This window comes from Grammomys surdaster, unplaced genomic scaffold, assembly GCF_004785775.1.
Source record: "Grammomys surdaster isolate TR1022 unplaced genomic scaffold, NIH_TR_1.0 174, whole genome shotgun sequence".
Classification (NCBI taxonomy): domain Eukaryota; kingdom Metazoa; phylum Chordata; class Mammalia; order Rodentia; family Muridae; genus Grammomys; species Grammomys surdaster.
The window spans coordinates 6,617,300-6,631,410 of NW_021604622.1; the positions used below are offsets into that span (position 1 = coordinate 6,617,300).

Sequence of the window (14,111 nt, forward strand, 5' to 3'; positions counted from 1 at the left end):
ACTGCTTGTGATCTACTCTCTCATCTGAATAGTTGCTATCTGCCCCAACCCACATAAAATGCATCAAAACTTTTCCTCATCTTGTTTCTATCCTTCATTTCAAGTTTGACATTTCTACTTCTAATGTTCACTTCTTAAGATTATTTTCCTCAAACATTGAGCCATACTGTTTTAGCAGGATCAAAATTGCCACCTTTGATTCAATGATTACACTTCATTACCTGGGCTTTTTCGGGATAGCAGATGAATCACACAGTGTGAAGATAAGTCCATCTATAAAAACAAGTTTATTTATTTTTTGTATAACAATCACTCTTAGGAACATTGCCAAAACATAGTGAGTGATTGCATTTCTGTAGAATTGGAAGTGCAAAATTTGGCTCAGTAAATTCACTCAGTCACTTGAGCATGCTGATAAGGTTAAACAGGCAGCAAGAGGGCCAGAAGTCACCTGTAACTTGGTTTTAGTGCTTCACTTAACCCAACTATAAGTGCTCCTGAAAGCTACAGGGAAACATCACATGACCTCAACAAACGGATGCAGCAGGGCAAGTGAATAAATGTGAGACAATGAAAATATTCAATACTGGAGGTTTAGAATCTGGGAGCTGACATCTGTGTTCTTGAATCTCTGCTACACATGTTCATCATGGAGAACGAAGACCATCCGTTGTCACCCTTGCCTCCTTATTTAGAGTGGCATGTCACAGGATAATGGTATCTATGGACTCCCTCAAATTACCATGAAAGAGAGGCTAGAAAAGATGGGGACAGGCACACAGAACTTTTGACTCAGTATTGCAAATTGTTTAATGGGCCCTAAGCCTTCCATTTATGCTTCCTTCTTCAATCAGGGTTTTCTCAAGTATATGTAAACTCTGAATGGATAGAAGCAATTGGTCTAGGGAAGTGGAAAGGAGACTGGACTGGGGGAGGTTACAATGGGAAGCAACAGAGGTAAAGAGGGTAGTGGAGAAAAGGGGAGAGGAAAATCTACTAAGACACACCTTGTTTGGAAATGCCATGTTATCTAATACACCTTAAAGAAAATCCTACCTTAAAGAAAAATAAGTTAAGAAAAAAAACAGTGGTTGGCCTACATGCTACCTGCTATTATTTTTGCCACAAATATCAATGGATATTTTTGAGGTTTTGCAAACTACACAGTTATACTCAGCAAACATTTGTGTTTTATATGTGCAACATACTTCATGTATGTTCATATGATCTAACGTTAAAAGATGTACCAATTCCATAAAGCAGAATGCAGGGAAATTTGGAACTAAGGACCTCTCATCATGGAGATACATTGTGATTATCAAGACTGTTCAAGTTCTATTGTTTCAGAGCTAAGACATTAGTTTGGAAAGGAATATATGTGTTTTATAAACTGTAAATGTTCCAAATCAAAGGAAAGAGAAACACATACTCATTATATCATCAGACGTAATCAATTTCCAAGAAGTAACCATTGTTAATAGCGCATTTCTGTCTGCACGACAATCGATTGTCCTTGTCAATTCTGCAACTTTCTTGATTCACTAAGCATTGATTGTACAATTAAAGTTCACATGTTCCTCTCAGATATATGCACAGTATCTCATTATAGAAATGCTACTTCAGTGAATTTGTGCATTTCTCTCTGGATAAACATTCCACTGCTCAATGGATGTTCTCGACTTCTCTCGCTAAGGATAACATTTATTTTGTGACCACTTGAATTAATGTCTCATGATTAAAATGGCATTCTGTGTCGATCCATACAGAAGATTTTCACTAACAATATTGATTATGCCATAGCATTTAATTGGCCAAGATGAATTTAGAAGTTTTTTGGAGTAGTGATGTTCAATAGTAATCACTCTCTGCAAGAAGTTAGTGCTTTAATGCTTACAATCACACAATCCTTTCAACAGCCTGCTCTGTGAAGACTAAACTCAGTACTTTGAGTTGGGAATAAAATTTGTATCATAATGGTTCAAGTCCAGGGCTTTGAACCATTTGTATCCCCAAGCCTGAACTTCTGTTTGCATCTTATTGAGCTTACACTTCTTCCCACCCTCTACTGGCAGTAGCTGATCAGAAGCTGGCAGGACCTGAATGTCCCTAAGACTGCCCCCGAGGATACTGTACAGCCATAGCCCTGGAACTGTAACAGAAGGACTTCTGTAGTTAAGACGCAACCAGAGGATCATTGTATGAAGGTCCACAGTAACAGTTAAAGAAAGTGTGGAGACACTTGCTGTCTGAGCAAGATCTATATTCTTTATGCTAAATGGACAAGACACCAGTTATTTAGAAAATATGAAAAAAAGTATGAACTTAATGCAAACTTGATTGGTAATCTAAAGAGAGATACAATGTTTGTTTGTAGTAAGAACTGAGCAGCAGTTACAAGTCTCTTGACAATTTGACGAAATTGAAATGAAAAGCATAAAATGTCAAGTCTACTTTTATATATATACAGTATATATGACATACACACACACACACAACAGGAGCCCAACAAACGATTATCATCATTTCCATGGCATCATCATTAACATAAGGATTTCTGAAGTTCATTAGAACTAGATAGACTAGCCTGGTCTCTAGTTCACAGAGATCCATCTGCTTCTGCATCCTCAGTGCTGGGGTTAAAAAGGTTTACCATCACACTCAGCAGTACATAATTGTTTTTAGAGGAATCTCTGTAATTATTCAGGAATGCTTCCCTTTTTTGCATGTGTCCAAATACAAAATACTGAATCTGATTTCTCAAACTCAAATCAATGTCTTAGTAAGTGGTTCCCTAGATTGGACATAGGAATAGACAAGCTTGTCTCTAGGAAAGCATAACTAGTCCCAGGTGGCTGCCCCTATGTGCTTCTCCAGTGTGGTCAGCAGTAGTGCTAATCTCACTACCGTGAGAGGGAATTGACAATAATCTTGGTTTATGTTTTACCTCCATTTTCTGGTTTTGTTTACTGGACCTTTGCAAAATAATCTCTTTGACATATTCTGACTTTGTCCATCTTTTTAGACAACTATGAAATCAGTTGGTATTCTTTATTTACATAACCCACTCCTTTAAGCTTTATATAGACGTATCTGATGTCTTTGTCCAGGTTATCCAAACTACTTAGTGTTCAGATGTTTAGTGTTTAGCTTCAGATGTCTGTGCCTGCTTGAGTTATATGCTTTTATTTTTGTCACATGGATCACCACATCCATAAACCAACACACTTAGTGCTGTTTCACATCTGAGGTTCATCCATCCACTCGTAGTAAGTCTGGTCTCCAGACCAAGAAGCCAACTGCTCTGCCCATAACACACAGACCTAAGAGAGCTCTCAAAAAGATTTCTGAAGAAGATAGTCTCAAGTTCTTACCTAAAGTAAATTATAGGTTTGGAGAATAGCTTCATGATAGAATGTTTGCCTAGCATGTGGGAAGCATTAAATTCAATTTCTAGCACTGCAATAAAATATAGCACTCAAAACATAACATTCAAAAGAAAAATACCATTTCACATATTAACCATTAAAACATTTGAGGTGGTTATGTTTTAAAAGTCACTTGTCTTTCTCAGTATCATGTATGCAGATATAGATGGATGTATTTCATTACACATTCCTGCCTTCATTCTTAAGGCAATGAAATCCTGAACCTCAGAATGAACTTCTAAGTGGGACCCAAGGTAGAAGGATAGGCCTCCTGTGCTGATCAGATTGAGTTCCAATTTGGCAGTTCTCATAATTTTGGCTTCTATGTAGTTTTCTATTTGTATCTAAGCACTTCTTGGGGTTGGGGGAAATAGGCCTACTCATTAGAGAATGTGTTAAGATGTTGGTAGTGATGTTAGTGCTATGACAAGGGACTGTCTTCCCCCTAGAAGTCAGCTTGCCTCCTACAGACAGCAAGCTTCATGCTTGCTTGGGTCCTGAGTTACCTGTTATCGTTATTGATGTGATAGGTTAATACAATGTGTTCTAGGCTGTTTTATTTTTAGGCGCACAGTTCAGTGTAGGATTGAAAGGTCTCCTCATTTACAACAGAAGGCATATAGTATTTTTAACCAACCTCACAAATGTAATCAATTATAAAAGTTTTATTGACAAAAAGGGGATCAAAAAGTTCTACATTTTACCATGTGTCTCAGAAAGGCAAAGAAGGGTTTGTAAATGGTACTCGTAAGTCAGGAGTCCACAGGAATCTGGGGGAAGGGGCTAAACTATGGCGTTAACTCAAAGAGATGTATCTGTTTTCTCACTTCAGCACATCCCTGTGAGCTGTACTGCAGACCCATAGATGAACAGTTTTCTGAGAAAATGCTGGATGCCGTCATTGATGGCACCCCTTGCTTTGAAGGTGGCAACAGCAGAAATGTCTGTATTAATGGCATATGTAAGGTATTGGGTATGTTTCCTTAATCTACAACTTTACAAAATGATAGTTTTTTGTAATTTATGAAGTCAAATGTTCTACATTTGTACATTTATGGCATTTACTTCAATTGGATTGGCTTTTATTAATAAATGGTCAGACACACAGGGAGATCAGACTTCTCAGCACTCATTAAAGCCAAATTTAATCTGAATAACTTTTTTCAGCTGATTTCATTGATGTCCTAATGATCACAATGATATTACTTTACACACTGAGCAGTGACAAACTGAAGAGCCTAGTTGAAGGAGGCATTATAGGAAAACGCACAATTTTATGTTTGAAAACCCTGATCCTAGCAATGAATTCTATAGAGCTTCTTCATTGTCAACAAGAGTGACTCAGGAGAGGGTGTGACCGGCAGTAATCCTATTAGTCAACTCAGGCTGTATCTATTTAGACCTGATTTGTAAAGGCTGTTAAGACTAAAGCCATTTACAAAAATTACTTCTCGTTGCTTGTATTTTGTAAGGAATGGAGAAATAATAAGTCTTATGATCTTATATCCAAGCATAAATATGTTTAAAGAGAAGGTGCTTTTAGTCAGCTAAAGGAAAGTGGTACCAATGAGACCTCATGTACTTACTGTTAATAAAACAATGCCTTAGCCTGAGCGAAGACCATGAACTCATTCGACACCATCATTTACCACCTGTATCATCATGGGCATCTTTCTGTTAACAGAAGTGCAGATACATACAATAAACTCAATACACTTTATATTATAAATAATTATAACTATGTTTTCAACTAGGAAAAATGAAAAGCTCTTGCATAAATGTTTAGTGTCCCAAGAAGATGTATTTTTCCCTCCTTGAAATTGCTTTTGTATTTACCCGAATGGAGACCAAAACTCAGGAGGCAAGATAGTGATTTCCCAGTACCGGTGAGCTAATAACAAGCCATGATCAGACTGTAATTTTAAAATCATTCAACCAAAATTTTCTGTTAAACCAATTAATTTCCATGGCAGCTCCAAAGAGCCCCAAACATGTATTTTGGCTTATGTTAGTTTAGATAATTCAGGACCAAATCTAAAGGAAAAAAAAAAGAAAAGAAAAATCTAGTTAAAATAGATGTCCTGACTACATTTTGGAAGCATCAGGGCCGCTCTTAAAAATTACTGATTACTGGGCTTTATATCAAATCTCTTAATTCAGAAGCCTGTGATAGAGACAATGATATGTTAAAAAGCTCTTAGCTTCATTAGCATATGCAGCCAGAAGTGAGAACTGTAGTCACCAGAAAGGCAATGATAAACCTGACTTTTAGACCTGAGTAATTTTGCATGTATAAAAATACCATTTTATTTTGCATATGAAAACCGATGTTTTGAGCAAAATATGAGGAGTTTTGGTTGTCTCTACTGAAATCAACTAAATTAACATAATAGAATAAGCCAATTTCTGTCAGCTGGCTTTCTCATCCTAAATGTCAGTTAAAGCCTTTTGAAGTGAGCCTGGAGGGACAACAGTGGGGGTGGGGATCCCACCATAAGGTTCTGGCTCTAGGGTCACAGCAATGGTGAGCTATCAAAGAGCTAAGGTGAAAGATGGCATAGGAGCTTCAGCTATGACTGGGGAAACTACTTAGCCTCTTTGAACAATGTTCTACAACTAAAACAGGAAAAATTAAACTAAATAGTAGAGCTATCATAAATTGCTTTCTGTAAGCTGGGTGACTTATTTCAAAAGAAATATGTTGCCTCGGGATTGTAGAAGCTAGAAGTCTGAAATAAAGTGTAGATATCACCATGTTCTCTCTGAAGGCTTTAGTGCAGACTTTCCTTTGGCATCCATAACTTCTGATGATTACTGACAGTCCATGTCATTTCTAACTTGTAGCTCCCTCATTCGGCTTTCTGTCTCCACCTTCATAAGAACTGTCTTCACTCCATATGTCTGTGTCTGCAATACTCTTCACTAAGGCATCAGATTTTGTGTTTAGAGCCAGCATAATATCGAATGACTGCTTTCTCTTCTGATATATCTGCAATGATCCTCTCTTTCCCATAAGACCACATTCACAGTGACCAGAGATAAAGATTGCAAAATGTGTGAGGGGGACATTATTTAATCTTCAGCAAGAATAAACCCTGAGAACTTAAGGCGAGGAAAGCTTTATGCTGTTGTTGTTTTCATCTCTTCTCCTCCACTAAGTGTACCTCTGACCTACCTTCATACTTGCATTTTCATTGGCTGGGAAAAAAAGCCATATTAGGATAAGCATCTTTCTGGTCTCTACATTTTCCCAAGGACTTTGAAAAAGAAGGGTGGCATTGATGGTGGCTTAGGTTGCCCTACCAGTTGGTATTTAAGTTATTGATTTTTTGAAAATTTGCAAAGCAAAATAATATATTTGTATTATTTTATCATGTAATAAAATAGTATTATGATGAAAAAGAAAATGGGTGAATCACTATTAGTTGCTAGCATATGGAGGGCTAAACATCTGGCAAATTAGGAACCTATTCTCCCTGCTTAATAATCAGGATAATGCATTTGCTCAAGGCTTGATAGAAAGGGAGATTCAGGTGGTTCTGGTTGTTTTTAAAAGGACACTGCCCACCAAGGTGAATATCCATTCCCCACTGATCACATCAGAGAAAGGCCATCAGGAAGTCACTATGCACATTTGCTAGTGGCAACATAGCTACCTCTGATTCCACTGATGGCAAAAAGGCCCTACAACAGTGGACCCTGTTGGCAAAGCACACACTGTCACACTCAAATTTATCTCTTTCTCCTCAGAGCCCCCTTTTACCTTATATGCAGCAGGCAGAACTGACCTCATGATAGACAGAGATTACCTTCAATGTTTAGCTCACAGGAGGAGCAAATTGGGTGGGGAAAGTTCTTGTCTGCTTTCTGTTGCTGTGATCAACATCATGACTAAACAGAACTTGGGGAGGAAAAGATCTATTTCAGCCTAGAGGTTACAATACATCATCAAAGGAAGCCAAAACAGAACTCAAGGCAGGAGCAGGCTTGCTCCCTGAATCTCATGCTTAGCTAACATTTTTCTACACCCTCCAGTACCATAAGGGATAACTCTTCCCTCACTGGCCTGGGCCCTCCTATATCAATTAGCAATCAAGAAAATGTCCCACAGATATGCCCAGAAGTCAACCTGATAGGAAGAGTCCCCATAGTGATACTCCCTCAGATAACTCTGGCCTGGGTTGAGTAGACATCTGAAGCTAGCTAAAAGAGTAAGATTTCCTCAAGAATATATTTAATGGACTATGTCATATCATTGCATGACATAATATACTAGGAAAATATGCATGTCTCTTGACTACAACTCTTGTCCTCTAGTTATATAAGCCGGTATTTGTTATGTTTTATAAAAAGATAAGGGAAAAGCCAAGAATATGTTTGATGGAGGTTCAGTAAGGTGTGGGGGAAGGGAGTGCCTCTGAGGGCCTATGCTGAGGCATCTCTTCCTCCTGAGGGACCAGCTACAGGATGATATAGTATAGAACAGTCTTTTGGGACATGGTGAGGGAAGTTGAGAGGTAGTAGGAACAGAGAGAGGGGGGAGAGGAGAGAGGAGAGAGGAAGAAGGAAGAAGAGGAGGAGGAGGAAGAGGAGGAGGAAGAGGAAGAGAGGAGTGGAGAGAGGCTAGCCATGGAGAGATGGGGGAGGAGAATGGGTAGAAAAAGGGTAGGGAGCCGGAGCACAAGTAAGAGAGCAAAAGAGTGAGGAGAGGGCAAGCAGCCCCTTTTATAGTGAGTCAGGCACCCCTGGCTGTTGCCAAGTAACTGTGGGGCGGAGCCTAGACTAAGTGTCAACAGTATTGATAGAGAAGCATGACCACCCACTCAAGTAGAAAGATCTGGACTTGGGGCATTTGTGTTTAATTTTTGGCTTGCCTTACTTTATTACTCACATTTAGAAGTATTTCTGCTGGTTGAAATTTAAAAAAAAATTAAAATTAACATGTCTCAGTATATGTTTTCCTGACTCACTCCAAATTGGTGGAAGAATGAAGGTCACCGGGAATATGCTTCATAAAGATCAGCTTATGAGAGAGATTGCACAAGGTTGACATAAGAATATCACTCGGTGAGAGTTGACATTTTATTTCCAGCGACTGCTATCGTCTATCTCAAACACTCTTCTAGCCATTGCGACTTGTATAATTAAGTTTTGATTTTCCGAAAATCTTTTAGTGATTTTTGTTCCTCAGCTAAGTCAAGTCGCAAAGAGTCTTTTCACCAACAAGACACTTGGAGGTGGTTAACTTGAGGATTTGATGCCAGTGAATTTTCTCAAGGCTTAGCTGGCCAAGGGTATGAAGCCTCAAACCTTCCAGTAGATCTGAGGTGGATTTGGAAATTATTAAGAAATCCACCTATGAGAAGAAAAATAGTCTACCTGGGTACAATTTTTATACCCGACATGAAAGAAAATTAAGGAGTATGGTATAGTGCTCCTCACACTTATGAGAGAAAACCTGAAAAAGAGAAGCTTATTTGAAGTCCATGTGTTTCATAAATTTTCAGACTTAATGACATGATTTTGGGGTTTGGTGCTTCTGAAATCCTTAGATTTCTTCATACCCTGTTTCCATCCTGGGGATTTTAGAACAAGAAAGATTGACCACGTGAACAAAATTAATGAGAAGCAAAAGGAAGATGATTCAAAAGGATCATTGTGCAGAACCCAGAATGAACTGCATTCAAGTACAGGAACAAAATCAAGTTACTCAAAAGGAGGAACAGCTCATTAACCCTCCCAAGCTGGATGGAGAGACACAAAATGCGTCTTGTAGCAGATCCTCACCCACCCTGTCCATTCTATTTCAATTCTATTTCCCCATCTTAGTCAATTCTATTTCCCCATCTTAGGGAGATACCTGCTTCCCTCCTAGAACCTTATCTTTGCCTAACTTCTATGGGTTTATGAATTATAGCATGGTTATCATTTATTTAACAACTAATATTCCCTTATAAGTGAGTACATAAATACATACATATTCATCTTTCTGGGTCTGGGTTACCTCATTCAGGATGATTTATTTTTTCTAGTTCCATCCATTTACCAGCAAATTTCATATTGTTACAGTTTTTAATGGCTGAGTAATATTCCATTGTGTGAATGCAACACATATTCTTTTCCATTTTTTTTTTCTGTTGAGGGATATCTGGGTTGTTTCCAGTTTCTGGCTATTACGAATAAATCTCCAATGAACATGACTGAGCAAGTGTTCTTATGGTAGAATGGAGCATCCTTTTTGGATATATGTCCTAGAGTAGTATAGCTAGATCTTGAGGTAGGCTGATTCCCATCCTTCTGAGGAACTACCATATTGATTTCCACAGTGGCTGTACAAGTTCGTATAGCAATGGAAGAGTATTCTACTTGCTCTACCTCCTCACCAGCATCAGGTGTAATTCTAATAGGCCTGCCTTTATATGTTACTTGTTTTTTCCCCCCTTGAACTTTTGATATTCTTTCTTCGTTCTGCATATTTAGTGTTTTGATCATTATGTAGAGAGGGGACATTTATTTGATGTTCTGTATGCTTCTAGTACTTTTATAGGCATCTTCTTCTTTAGGTTAGAAAATTTTTCTTCTATGATTTTACTGAAAACATTGGCTGGGCCTTTGACAGGAGTCTTCTTCTTCCTCTATTATTATTACTATTGGGTTTAGTTTTTCTTAGTGTTCTGGATGCTTTATGTCAGGGATTTTTTACATATAACATTTTTTGACCAATGTACTCATTCCTTCTATTGTATCTTCAATGCCTGAGATATTTCTACCACCTCTTGTATTATGTTGGTCAAGCTCACCTCTGTAGTTCCTATTCAAATTTCCAAATTTTTCATTTCCAGAATCCCCTCAGTTTATGTTTTCCTTCTTGATTCTATTTCCAATGTCAGGTCTTGAGCAGTTTTGTTTATTCTTACACTGTCTGTTTCTGTTTTCCTGGTTTTCTTTAAGGTGTTTATTCATTCTTTTTTTAAAGACCTCTATCATAGTCACCAAGGCTGTTTTAAGGTCATTTTCTTTTGTTTCAAATATCTGACTAGTCACAGCTTGCTGTGGTAGGATCACTGGGCTCTAGCCCAGAGACAGAATGCCCTGGTTGTTGTTAACTATGTGGTTTTTAAAAATTAAATTATTTTATTTATTTACATCCCAAATGTTGCCCTGCTCCTGGTCCCCCTTCAAGAGTTCTTCACCCCATCTTTCCTTTCCTTCACCTCTGAGAGGGTGCTTCCCCCTCCAGGGCATCCCCCCTTCCCTAGGGCATCAGTTCTCTACAGGATTAGGCACATCCTCTCCCACTGAGGCCAGACAGAGGTGGGGGAAGTCCTCTGCTGCATATGGGGGGGGGGGCACAGAGGTTCAAACCAGCCCATGTATGTATGCTCTTTGGTTGCTGGCTTAGTCTTTGGGAGCTCCCAGGCGTCCAGATTAGTTGATACTGCTGGTCTTCTTACAGGGCTGCCATCCCCTTCAGCTCCTTAAGTTCTTCCCCTAACTCTTCCATAGTCCCCAACCTCAGTCTAATTGTTTGCTGTGAAGTGTCTGCATCCGTCTCTGTCAGCTGCTGGTAGAGCCTCTCAGAGTACAGCCATACTAGGCTCCTGTCTGCAAGCGTGACATGACATCAATAATAGTGTCAAGGTTTGGTGCCTGTCCATGGGATGGATTCCAAGTTTGGCCAGTCACTGGTCGGCCATTCAGTCTCTGCTCCATTTTTGTCCCTGCATTTCTTTTAGTCAGAATCAATTCTGGGTCAAAAATTTTGAAGATGGCTTGGGTATCTGAGTTGGGGCTGACTATAGGTCTAGGTGCTGATTTCTGGATTTGGCTTTGTTGCATGGGTGTTTTGTTCCTTGGTCTCTGTTCCTCTATGGATTTTCAGAGAATATGATGGCTGTATGTCCCCTGTTTTTCTGGTCTGTTTAGCTGGTGTGTTCACAGGGAATCTCTGCTGGTGTTGGAGGCTTGGATTCTGGGATGAGTTCAGGAAAGAAAGGTTGGAAAATGGTTTTGGGATCAGAGAGGAAAGGGATACAGCAACAAGTGGAGAGAGGGAGGTTAGGAGGGGATGATCTGTGGGGTCCACAGGGAATATGAGCAGAGGTGATTCAAGCCTACAGATAGTGTTATGTTGCAGTCCAAGGGATGAGACTGGGGGTTTGCATTCTGGGGTGGTGAAGGAGGGGTTATAGAGGCAGCCTACCCGATTTTCTGGCTGATGTGGTCTCTGGGTATTATAATTGTCCTAGAGATGATGTAAAGAATATAAGGTGTGCATGTGTTATATGCAAATATTGTGCCCTTTGACTAAGACATCTGAGTATCTGGAAAATGTTGATTGTCCTGAAGCTAATGCCCCCATGGCTGAGGAGGGATGTTTTTATTTCTTGTACCAATAGGAGGGTGCTTTGGTTATCCCTGTGCCTATCATCACCAAGATAAGGAAACGAACACTCAGACTACGAAAAATAAAGTGGGAAAGAAGAAGTCACAATAGAGGCAGGTATGACATCGCCTAGCTGTGTCATTCATCCCAGCCTTGTCTTCCTGCAGAGGGTTGGCTGTGACTATGAGATTGACTCCAATGCTACCGAGGATCGCTGCGGCGTGTGTCTTGGAGACGGCTCTGCCTGCCAGACTGTGAAGAAACTGTTTCGACAGAAGGAAGGATCTGGTAAGAGACAACCCCAAGGAACTGAAGTATTGAGGGACATTAGAGAACCAAAAAAAAAAAACAGATTAATTTTCTTGTTTTAAAAATAGCTTGTAAAAATTCAAGAAATCAGCTCCCGTTGGTAGTTACAGGAACAACTGTGGCTAAGAAAATACAGGAAAGTGTCACACTGACCCAGAATGGCTGGTGGCTGGCTGCTCAGGGGTACAGATAACAGTATGGTCCTTAGGAGGGCATCCTCCTTGAGAACATGCATTGTAAGAGGAACAGGATAAAGACAATGACATTGAAATACACCAAGAACCAGGGAGAGATGAAGTCACACACAGAAAAGATGGGGGATCTGTACTGAGGACAGAGAAGGCAGCAACATGGGAGAAGGCAGAAACACTGAGGTGCACCTTTAAGGTCAAAGGATACTTCACATACAGAGCCCATGCATCCAACACAATGGTGTTTTATGAGTCTCAGGAAGGCTCTTCTACCTAACGTTCTGCCTTTACCCATGCTTCGCTATTCCTTTCCTGTATTCAGAGTTCTTTGTGCAGTCCTCTGAACTACGAGTGAGCTAGGAGAGTGTTGTGAGGCTCTATGCTCATTTTACACCACAATGACCATGCAGGTTTAGCTTCATCAGCAGGCATTCACATGATACCTGTGTAACTAGCCATGTTCTCTTGTCGCTAAAGTCTTAGGTTAAGATGAAGATAACTCAGGGTTATTTAATTGAGCCTCCTCAGCTAGACTCTGGAACAAGAATTCAGATATAAATAATTATTTAGAGACTAGGAGGACCTGGAAACATCAGGGAAGAGAAGGCCTTCCCAAGAAGGGACAGGTCACCAAGCTGTGCTCAGGCATAGTAATCTACATTTGCATTTCCCACCTGTAGAGTGTAGCAATGGGCGATCCACTGACCAGGGTGTGGTGGTGGGAACTAATACTCTGGGTTTGGGATCCAGATCCTGGATAAGAAAGAAACATTGCCAGCTGCCTAGAGGTAGCATCAGAATTGGAAATGATAGTCACCTTCAGATATAAAAGGGGACTGGTTTCTGGGTCCTAAAAGTATCAATCTCTCTCTCCTAAATAGGCCTACTTACTACTCAGGATGAAGTGCTTAAATGTGATCCCAAGAGAACTGAGTGTTTTCTTCAATTGATTACATGACCCATACTAGGAGATAGTCCAAATTTACCTAAATTATATCCTTATTTTTTTCAATGTCGACTGTTGAGCGATTAATGTCAAATTGTGAAATGACTCTTACCTTTCCTTTAAGTATTACCATTGGCAGACTGCATTTGCTGTCTTCACTGATAGCTTTATTACGGATGAAATGTATCTTTTTAATTACTTGCTGGGAATACAAATGATAATCCAGTATGTGTTAAAGTTATAATTAAGCATCGTGTGGTGGCAGTATTTTTTTTATCTAAACAAAGGCATTTTGTAGTACAAAGACATTTTTGTAGATATTTTCTATTATTTAGATATGGTCATATTAACCTAAATTATAAAACCTCAAACTAAATTTGGATGTTTCTTTTTTCTTTTTTTTTTAACTTCATCATAAAGATCTGGGGCTTTGGTCTCTGCTATGCTGACAATCTTACATGTCTCACAGATGATGGCCTGAGTTATCGTTCCTAAATTTTCTCTATTTAACCTTCTAATGTCTTAGGGATTCGGACTTTACTTCTGCTGATGCTTTATCTTATTGTTTGTTTTTCATCTTCCCTATCCTCTTGGAGATGAGAAAAGGGGTGAGGAGGGGCTGTACTCCTGGCCACGTGCTATTACTGAGCATTTGACATCTCTCTGAGACTGTGTGTTAAGTTCACTCTCTTCCATTTTCTGCTTGAAATGCTTGGGTAGTTCTTTGGCACTCCTGAATTAGTGGCTGATATACACTGCCCATACCTACAGGTTTCTCATGGACCTCTCATCCTGCTCCTCCCTGTGCACTGGGGACGTGCACTGAGTTTCACTCTGGACTGCAACATTCAGTT

The 14,111-nt window shown here is 39.5% G+C and overlaps 1 protein-coding gene across 2 annotated transcripts in view; it reads left to right on the forward strand.

Annotated features, from left to right (window-relative positions):
* The window catches only part of Adamts12 (ADAM metallopeptidase with thrombospondin type 1 motif 12), a 263,298-nt gene that overhangs the window by 178,177 nt on the left and 71,010 nt on the right, over positions 1-14,111 (forward strand). The window contains exons 13-14 of one of the 2 annotated variants that reach the window (XM_028767605.1): positions 4,258-4,391; positions 11,979-12,099. The exons of the other annotated variant lie outside the window; for it this stretch is intronic. Of the exons in view, the coding sequence (XP_028623438.1) occupies positions 4,258-4,391; positions 11,979-12,099 (255 nt within the window). The remainder of the gene's footprint in view (positions 1-4,257; positions 4,392-11,978; positions 12,100-14,111) is intronic. 2 annotated transcript variants of the gene reach the window in all.